This window comes from Terrapene carolina, unplaced genomic scaffold, assembly GCF_002925995.2.
Source record: "Terrapene carolina triunguis isolate 2854851 unplaced genomic scaffold, T_m_triunguis-2.0 Scaffold113, whole genome shotgun sequence".
Classification (NCBI taxonomy): Eukaryota; Metazoa; Chordata; order Testudines; family Emydidae; genus Terrapene; species Terrapene triunguis.
In genome coordinates this window covers 29101254-29112086 of record NW_020664464.1, presented here as the reverse complement: position 1 = coordinate 29112086, position 10833 = coordinate 29101254, and the positions used below count along the sequence as shown (strand labels likewise).

Sequence of the window (10833 nt, the reverse complement as noted above, 5' to 3'; positions counted from 1 at the left end):
CACAAAGAATGGAACTTCTTTCTTCTCCTTTTCCCACTGATGCTATTAATACTGAACAGAAATGGCTTGTCTGTGGCCCAAACAGTATCCATTTGAGACAGCAGTCTGTCAAAAGCCTAGAACGTGTGCAGGAGTAAGACTGGATATAGGGGGAAGAAATGAAGCTGACTTGTGCCTGCTGCTTTCTAAAACATGTCGTGTAGGATTGCATTGTTGTTTGACTTCTGTTTTCAGTTCACAATTTTAAATCAAGTACCTTTCCCCTCTCAGCTGAATTTTTACTTGGAAAATGAATGAGAAGCCCAACTCCAGGTGTGGGTGAAAAATCCTTTTGAGGACCACGGCCAAGCTGCTGCCAGCCAAAGGAAAGAATGAGATACATTTAACAAAATAAATAAAGCCACTCATTCTTTATTAGTTGTACTTAGCATTTATTTTTTACTTTACTGGATCTGTTGTGATAGCACAATGGAGCCTTTGTCATGTTGTCATTAGCTCTGTTAAGTGTAGCTAGTGCCATAGATGTTTACTACCCTTAAAGTCCCTTCAGAAGCTAAAAATTGAGTTTGTTGCTGTTGTTCAATAACTTTTGTTTTAATAGACACCAATTTTGAATTTACATCGATCCAAACAGCGATTCAGTATGAAAAGATCACTCACTCCTAGAGAAAGAGGAACCAAAGCTGGTCAATAGGATCCTTCTGACTACCAGGTCCAGAGAGGAAGGTGGGAATGTGATGTTAGTAGCACTCACCCTACTATCTTGCTGTCTGGAAGAGAACAAGGCACCATAATACTGCTTTGGCGCGTGTAGAGCAAAAAGACATCAGTAGCACTGATTCATGAATATGGAGTGTGGGATATAAAGCCGCCTCCTCCTCCAAAGATCTGTTCCACTCTTGCATGTTAGGCACAAAACAGAATAATATATCTGCATGATAGGAACCTACCTTCTTGGTGCCATTGTGGGAATACTGTATCCCAGCTATATCCTTAATTGTGCTGACTCTTTTGTGCTAAAGTATTAAAGGTAGACTGCAGAGCAAAAATGATTGTCAAGTGAGAGTTTATCATGTTTCTCTGTGAAGGGTAAAGTGTGACTGATGGACAAAGTTGGTATTTGATTATAGAAAAGTTAGGCAATGATGGCTGTTTGTAGTTCTAATACCCCTAGAGGGCTGATGACTAAACGGAATATTAGATACTTGTATCACTGGAATTAGTGTCAAAAGGAAAATCTATTATTACAACTCCAAATACATGTGAGCTGAGACAGCATAAAGCATGGCTGATGGGTTTGTTTTTTGCTAGAGCTTTGTATTTAAATAGCTCTATCTTGGCTGACAGAACACCTGCATCAGCTTGATCCATCAGAAATGTAAAACATTACCTCCTCACTACACACACTCTACCATTTTTCAATTCCTCTGCAGGGTGGGAAACAAAGAAATCCTTATTTTAAAATGGCAAATAAGTTACTTATCTCTAACTTGCCAGCAGCATTTAATAGGTTTTTAGCTGTAGAAGCATTCAGTACCAAATGAGTCTTCCCACATAAAATCCCTTATATTGCATAATGTGAGAGCCAAAATCTAAGAGTCAGTGAATGAATTGATGATTTAAAAATATAAAAATAAAGGGGATGGTTAAAAGCAGAAAATAATATTCAGAATCAAAATTCAGTGTGGTCATAATAGTATGTAGTGTTTTACATTTTATAAAGAGCCTTAGTCTCAATGCTACAATGAGAGAATTTATATACTCTAAATTTACCTGTCAAGCTGAAAATTCAGCATTTCTAGAGTAAGGCTAATTGTTATGCAAGACATGTTCAGGCTTCCTAGGAAATGTCTAATGAATTAGTAGATCATTATGTATGCAAAGTCCCCCTTACAAAATTAATTAATCGGGCCAAATTTAGCTGGGGGTAAATAAAGAGTAACTAACTCTTTAGTTACACCAGTGTAACTTTAGTGCAAAATTTGGGGCTAATTTGCTCCTTCCAAATGAAAAGGAAATAACCCTGTAACAGTTCTTTTTTGGGAACTGCTTTATGAAATATTTTTGACTCGAAGATTATTGCAATCTGTGAGATACTTGTTTTTCACACATTTTGCATTTTTATCAGGTTTTCACTACCAAACAACAAATGGAAGAGAATGCTTTTTAAGGGGGTTTTATGTTAAATAGAATGCCCATTTGTAGAACTCACTTTAAAAACATTTTTAATAATCCAAGGTTAGTATAAGATGCCCTTCAAATAAAACTAAAGTAGCACAATTTCCTTCTTGTAATGTCATCTTCTTTGAGTCAGTAAAATAAAATATTCAGCACTGGTTCCTATTCAGATATCCACAGAAATAATAACTGTAGAAATAAAGAAAGCACTCCTAAAAAATTTTTTGCATTGTTAATTACCATAGTTTTAATATTTTTAAACAATAATAAAAAAAGGATTTGCATCACTGACAAGGCAGGTATTAACATGAGTTTGTAGAATTCCATACAGTATCTGCTAAATAAACATGTTTGGCAGCTTAGCAAATATCATATGATTGCAGCATCCATGATTTTAATTAAAACAGTGATTTCTTCCTCTGTAAAGAGTTTGTAAACCGGAATAGCACTGTACCAGGTTCTGGATGGAATCAGAGCCCATGGGTTTAAGAAAGTATATTTAGTGCATGACTCCAGTACAGAACTGCCAAAATCAAACGATTGTCTCCTTTGAGTTCCTTTTGACTGAATGAAGGCCCAGCAATGACTGCTGGTTAGAAGGAACACTGACAGATTTTGGAATTAGGAGTATCACCCTCTGATTGGTCCGACGCCATTCGTTGTATAATCTACAGTGGTACCTAAATGACACCTGACGGAAGATCAAGAGAGAATAGATTATAAATTTAAAAATGCTTGGTGTCCTAGAATGAAATAAATTAGAAACAAAGAATAAACACCCCTGGGGGTCTGTGGAAAAAATTTAAATCAAAATGGGGGGTTGCTAAAGTTTGAGAACCGCTGTTCTATCTGTAATGAATTGTACTGAATGCTAGTATGTTTATTTTCCGCTCCCCTGTGCTACCCATCCCCATTAGCTGCTGTCCACTCATTCTCATTATTACCAGCCTAATGGTTGGATAAAAACAGTAGCGAGATGACAATCTGAGGCTAGAAACAACTGTTGCACAGATTGCATCACAAGTTTTCAGCAGCAGGGAAGTGGAGTTGCTCGGGATAAAACCCGGGCCAGAGTCCATTCCTATCTCCCCACAGCTGGAAGCACTCACAATCTTACAAACTAACTATCTCCCCAGTCTGGGAACAAGCCACTTCCATAAGTGTTAAAATTATTGGCAGCAACTTGGAAACAAATGAATCTGACATATAGCTTAATGCTGACAGTTGAGACACTGATAGTAAATTCATTGTGAAGATCTGCAAGTAGCTCACAGGTGCAAAAGGTATATAAGGGGGTGGAACAGAACCAAGGGGCTACAGTCATGAGAAATTCACTAGCTAACACCTGAGCTGGAACAAGGACTGTACCTGGAGAAAGGATTGGGCCCAGACTAGAAGGAGGCTAGTCTGTCAAAGAAGCTTATTGGAACATCGGAGGATGAGATTTACCTGCATTTAGTTTTTACTGTGTTAGGCTTAGACTTGTGTGTGTTTGTTTTATTTTGCTTGGCAATTTACTTTGTGCTGTCTGTTATTACTTGGAACCACTTAAAATCTTAGTTTTTGTATTTAATAAAATCACTTTTTACTTATTAATTAACCCAGAGTATGTATTAATATCTGCGGGGGGGGGGAGGCAAACAGCTGTGCATCTCCTTATAGAGGGCGAACAATTTACGAGTTTACCCTGTATAAGCTCTATACAGGGTAAAATAGATTTATTTGGGGTTTGGACCCCATTGGGAGCTGGGCATCTGAGTGCTGAAGACAGGAGCACTTCTTAAGCTGTTTTCAGTTAAGCCTGCAGCTTGAGGGATGTGGTTCAGACATGGATCTGTGTTTGCAGCAGGCAAGCGTGTCTGGCTCAAACAAGGAAAGGTACTGAAGTCCCAAGCTGGCAGGGAAAATGGGCTCAGAGGTAGTCCCAGCACATCAGGTGGCAGTTCCCAAGGGGGTTTCTGTGATCTAACCCGTCACAGGAGTGGTTGCTGTTCTGCAAGGTGAGATACTTTGCCTCCCTCACACATCTACCTCCTGCTGCCCTGAGTAATATAGTGAAATGGATATAGATTTCTCCCCTCCTGTTCTCCCCCTCCTCTCCCTCCCTGGTTGAAAAACCACAACTAGGGGGCCACCGTGCAATGAAGATGGTGTATTTCAGTTAAACTGATTGAGCTACATATTGATATCAGGCTCATCACCATAATATCTAAACATTTACCAAAATTTTGAAAGACACAGACACACATTTCTCATTCCATACTCCTAAAGGAGAAACCCTTTTTTAAAACGAATAAGTGATTTTTAAATGTTGTTGGTAAGAATGGCCCTACTCAAGTAGCTTTTAGTAGCTTCAGTTAATTGTTGCAGTAGTTATTTAATGGGCACCCACAGGAGTCCATGCACGAAGAATAATGAAATCTAATTATTCAGCCAAACCATTTTTGCATAGTTCCAAACCCTACTAATTCTGAAATTAAGAAACAAATCAGGCTCCAGTTGGGCTTTCAAGGTGACTTGGATGTATAGTACATAAGTATCTTTGTGATCATCTGAAATCTACAAGCTCTGTAAGGTAGCCTGAGGGGTAGCATCAAATACAAAAACACTCGGCTGCCTAACTTCTAGTGTGCTTCCAACCTAGTGTGTTTACAAACTGAAGAATTAAGCCACACTTGCCAAAGGGAAATGTTTGCAGCAACTCACCAAAGGAAACAGCTAAGTACAGCACTGAGGACAGAAGGGCGAAACTACAGACATTTTGGGTAAAATTTCTGAGCTGCATGTGTTTTCTTGTGAGAGCTCCCAAATTGGCCTGCAATTATGCGTATTGGCAACACTGCTGCCAACACAAATGGAATGAATGAAGCAGGTCACACCTTACTCAGAGCTATTGTTTGCTTCAGGTTGCCTGCAGCCTCAGTGATGCAACATGGCTTAGGGTTTGTTGGCTGCACTGGAGTTTTTTAGCACAAGTGTGAGTGCATTGCACGGGGGTCGCTATATTGGTTCAGCCACCTTCCAGCACAGCCAAACCCTTGCATTCTGTTCCCATTTGGAGGGGTATCACAAGAGCTCAAAATGAGGCTATTTTTTATATAAATGAACGCTTAGATTCTGAAGCACCATCTTGCAGCAAGGTGTGGATTCCGTGGCAAATTCCATGGCAGAATACATGGGGCCTCAAGAAGCAGGGATGTGAAAAATATTCTACTAAGATTAAATTTTTACACAAACTCAGCACTTTGAAAAGTATCTGCACTCATAATAGCAGTCAGAAGTCAAATTAGAAGACCATGCTTGTACCACGGCCATGTGGCAGCCATTTTAAGGCTGCCAGGATCCATCTTAAATCTCCCTTTTCTCCTCCCCACAGCTTCAATGATAGTTCACTCGTGCAACATCTGTCTTGAACACTTCTCCCCTGGGGCTTTCTCGTTCCCTCCTGCCATCTCCTATGGGGCTCTGAGTCAGTTATTACCAAATACCAAAGGCAAAGTACCTTTAAGGAAGAGTTCTGTATAGTTTAATTGGGATGAAACCTATAGGTCCCCTACAGACATTACTCTAAAAAATCCTATAAAAGGTAATAGAATATGACACACACCCTACCACATGATCGTTAGATAAACAGTACTTACTAGTGTCCAAAAGAGGTAAATAGTGAAGAGTGCGACAGTGAGTGCAATGAGGCCAACAGCTTCTAGCCTACTACTAAAGTGCAGATGGTCCACCGCTCCCCGCAGACACAACCAGCCAGAGATGGTCGCCAGTGGAGTTATAAACAAGAAGCACACCATGTCTCCAAACAGAGTCCGTTTCTCATGCTGCGGGCCTGGGTTTCTTAGCCACTGCAGAAGGGAATTGAAACAAAAGAAGTGTCAGTAAAATCTTGTTAGAATGGTTAGAATAGAAACGTGGCTGTGGTGGCAACAGTTTTTATGGCATCTAATTACCACATCTTGGAGAGGTAGATTTACTACAGCAATAGAAGAACCCCTTCCATCACTGTAATGTCTACACTACAGTGCTAGACCAGTGCAGTATTTCTAATGTAGATATACCCTTAATGTCCTGGGGTGGGTCTATACTAGAAAATTAGATAGACCCAGCTATGTTGCTCAGGGGTGTGAAAAATCCACACCCTGGAGCCACACAGTTAAACTGACCTAAATCCCCACATAGACGGCGCTAAATCAGCAGAAGAATTCTAGCTACTGCCACTTGGGAACATGGATCATCTATACCAATGGGAGAACCTCTCCTGTTCGTGTAGGTAGTGTCTACACTAAAGCACAACACCTGTGCTGCTGTAGCATTTCAAATGTAGACTAACCCCTAACCTCAAGGTCACTTAAGCATTAAAATGTTGAGATGTAGTTTGTATAAAAGATATTAAAAAATAAGAGCCTATAACTTTTTACATTAAAACAGTTTGATTGTTTTGGTTGCTTCTAGAAATGATTGATTAGAACTGTCACCTTGTTCAATTTCCATGGATCCCTGTAATGAGAAACCATAAGGAGAATGTAAAAAGCAACAGAGTCCTGTGGCACCTTTAAGACTAACAGATTTATTGGAGCATAAGCTTTCGTGGGTGAATACCCACTTTGTCAGACGCACGTAATGGAAATTTCCAGAGGCAGGTATAAATATGCAGGCAAGAATCAGTCTGGAGGTAACGAGGTTAGTTCAATCAGGGAGGGTGAGGTCCTCTGATAGCAGTTGAGGTGTGAACACCCAGGGAGGAGAAACTGCTTTTGCAGCAAACAAACCTCGATACCAACTCTGCCCACATATCTACACCAGCAACACCATCACAGGACCTAACCAGATCAGCTACATCATCACCGGTTCATTCACCTGCACGTCCACCAATGTTATATATGCCATTATGTGCCAGCAATGCCCCTCTGCTATGTACGTTGGACAGTCACCACGTAAAAGAATAAATGGACACAAGTCATATCAGGAATGACAATATACAAAAAACCTGTAGGCGAACACTTCAACCTCCCTGGCCACACAATAGCAGATGTAAAGGTAGCCATCTTACAGCAAAAAAACTTCAGGACCAGACTCCAAAGAGAGCTTCAGTTCATTTGCAAATTTGACACCATCAGCTCAGGATTAAACAAAGACTGTGAATGGCTAGCCAACTACAAAAGCAGTTTCTCCTCCCTTGGTGTTCACACCTCAACTGCTTGCAGAGGACCTCACCCTCCCTGATTGAACTAACCTCGTTATCTCCAGACTGATTCTTGCCTGCATATTTATACCTGCCTCTGGAAATTTCCATTACATGCGTCTGATGAAGTGGGTATTCACCCATGAAAGCTTATGCTCTAATACATCTGTTAGTCTTAAAGGTGCCACAGGACCCTGTTGCTTTTTACAGATCCAGACTAACACGGCTACCCCTCTGATACTTGACATAAGGAGAATGCAAGGAACTATAGGGAACTGGAGTGGGGATTCTTCTTTTAGAGGTGCCTATCGAAAGATTTTTGTAAGAAGTGTTTAAAAGGTGACCTACAATGAGAGTTGCTGAGCATCTGCAACGCCCATTGGTCTCAGTGCTACTGCAGATGTTCACCACCTCACTTCTCCAAGTAAGAGCCTAAAATGGTAAAATCTTTTTATTTCAGCACCATGGTCTAACGGTATGTCCACGCTGCACCTAGATACCTGTGGCTGGCCCATGCCAGCTGACTCAGACTTGAGGGGCTCAGATTAATTGTTATGCAGATGTTTGGGTTTGGGCTGCAGCCTGAGCTCTGGGTCCCTCCTACCTCACAGGATTCTAGAGCCTGGGTTCCAGCCTGAATCTGTCTACACTGAAATTAAACAGCCCCTTCGCCCAAGCCCCACGACCTTGAGTCAACTGGCACAGGCCACTCATGGGTTTTTAATTGCAGTATAGATATACTCCTATCTATACTGCAATTAAAAACCCATGAGTGGCAATTAACCATGCTGTGACGGGCATTCAACACACAATTTCAGATTCTGCTTCAGGTTAGGCCCTCCCCTCCCTAAGATGTAGCTGGCCAACTCACACTATGTGGTGATGGTGTTGGCATGCACCATACTGGGACATTCCATCAAAGCAGGATGTGGCTGGCAGTGGTGCTGGCATTCAGAGAGGAGGCCTATCCTGAAGAAGGAGGGGGGCAGCAGGGACACACACACACACTTTACAGTGTTTTCTCGGTGCAGTGTAATTTTTGTAAGGTATAAAACACCTACACTTGAATTAACAATTGTATTTTACGTAAGTCAATTAACATGATTGAGAATTCAAGCGAAGGCAAGCTCTATGGGGATGTCAGGAGAGTTAGTGAGGAAAAGATAAGGGATGATGTGATTTACATATAGACTCTCAGACTTTAAGGGCAGAAAAGTCATCTTGATCATTGAGTCAGACTTCCTGCACATTGCAGGCCACAGAATCTCATCCACCCACTCCTGTAATAGACCCCTAACCTCTGGCCAAGTTACTGAAGTCCTCACATCATGGTTTAAAGACGTCAAGTTACAGCGAATCCACCACTTACACTAATTTTAACCCGCAAGTGATCTGTGGCTCATGCTGCAGAGGAAGGCGAAAACCCCCCAGGGACTCAGCCAATCTGACGTGGGAGAAAATTCCTTCAAAACCCCAAATATGGCAATCAGTTAAACCCTAAGCATGTGGGAAAGACCCTCCACCCAGACACCTGGGAAAGAATTCTCTGTAATAACTCAGAGCCCTCCCCCTCTAATGTCCTATCACCAGCCATTGGGAATATTTGCTGCTAGCAGTCGCAGATCAGCTACTGTACGTGGCGTTGTAGGGAGTCTCACCATACCAACCCCTCCATAAACTTATCAAGCGCAGTCTTGAAGTCAGTCAGGGTTTTTGCCTCCATATGTTAATGACACCCAGCTTTATGGCTCCATCTTGTTTGACCGAGCTGGTCCAGTGGGACAAATAGCAAAGATTGACTGAAACTGGGTATTGGATGAAGAGAATATGGACAGGGCAATTATTAATTTAACAAGAACATTCCAGGAGCTGATACAAGCAGGTCTTATAGCATAAATGCTTTATATTTCAGAAGTTAGTTTTGAAATATGAACCCAAAATTGCAAATGTGTAATCCACTGTACTGGCTGCATGAATTCAGTCACTGCACGTTTCCTCCCAACGTAGCATACCCTTGTTCCTAAATATGCTTCTGTTTAGAATCTAGTTTTCAGTCTTTTGTTTTGGAAATGTACACTGTCAACCTATTTTACAGCTAAAAAAATCAAGCCAGCAAATTCTTTCATGAAACTGAAACCCGCACAATGATTCCAGCAAAGTACTGAGTGGACTATTTGATCCTGAGGTATAGAGGTGCTAGTGTGCTATGAAAGACTGAGATGTAGGGCCAGATGCTACTGTCAGCTCTGCGCTGCAGCATTTAATTTGCACTTTTTTTTTTAAATAAGATTCAATAAGTCTCCATGGTCTCAAAACATAAATCAGGAATAAATGGTCAGTTTTTTGCCAGGCCAAAGATTAAGAGTAAGGTGCCCCAACTTCAGTACTAGGACTTGTGTTGTTTAATATAGTGATTAATTATCTGAAAACAGTGAAGTGGCAAAATCTGCAAATGACACAAAATAATGTAGGTTTGTAAAGACTAGAAAAGATTATGTGGAGCTTTAGACAGTTCTAAGGAGGCCAGCTGAATGAGTAGCATGCTTGCACATGCAAATGCAATGTTGCCAGATGCACAGCAGTGCAGACTAGAAGGAATCATTTGAAATATTTGCACACATTACTGGGTTCCGAAGTAACTGAAACCACTCAGGAAAAAAAAGACCAGGAGTCAATGTAGACAATTCAATGAAAACTTCTGCTCAGTGTGCAATGACAAATTAGAGAAGCAAACAAACAGGATATATAAAGAATGGTTTAGAAAATAATACTGAAAATATCACAGTGCAGTTTAATAAATCAAGTCTTCATTGGAATACAGTTCTCAATTCTGGTCACCCTATCTCAAAAAAGATCTAGTTGAAATAAAAGAGGTCCAGAGCCCTGGAACAAAAATGATCAGTGGCGTGGGGAGACGTCCACATGAAAAGAGACTAAGAATGCTGGAATTGTGTAAAAAGGAAAAAAGTCAGAGGGTACAAGATAGAAATACAGAAAATAATGACTGTTAGAGAGAAAGTCAATTGGGTGCTCTCATTTACCTGTTCTTATACAAGAACGAGGGGATATCCAAGCAAAATAATACATAAATTAAAAAAAATAAATAATTTTTTTCATACAACACAATTAACTTATGGAACCTCAGTGCCACAAAATATATTTGAGTCAAACAGCCTAGTAGGATTCAGAAAAAAATATAATATTTACATGGAAAATGAAAACATCCTCTATTATAGTAAAGAAGATGTATACACAGTATATACTCGTTCATTAGCCCATTCGTTTATAAGCCGACCCCCCCAAGATGGATAGGTAAAAATAGCAAAAACTGTATGACCCTTTCATAAGCCAACCCTATATTTCAGGGGTTGGCAAACTTTGGCTCCTGGCCCGTTAGGGTAAGCTGCTAGTGGGCCTGGACGTTTTGTTTACCTGGAGCGTTCGCAAGCCCGGAGCCCCTCAGCTCC

General features: G+C 40.8%; 1 protein-coding gene across 1 annotated transcript in view; it reads right to left on the bottom strand.

The window, feature by feature from the left end:
- Positions 1 to 464: 464 nt before the first annotated feature.
- The window catches only part of MARCHF3 (membrane associated ring-CH-type finger 3), a 113587-nt gene continuing 103218 nt past the window's right edge, over positions 465 to 10833 (bottom strand). Inside the window, exons 4-5 of the mRNA XM_024193368.2 lie at positions 5820 to 6029; positions 465 to 2869 (exon numbers count right to left, since the gene is read on the bottom strand). Of these exons, the coding sequence (XP_024049136.1) occupies positions 2711 to 2869; positions 5820 to 6029 (369 nt within the window). The 3' untranslated portion in view covers positions 465 to 2710. The remainder of the gene's footprint in view (positions 2870 to 5819; positions 6030 to 10833) is intronic.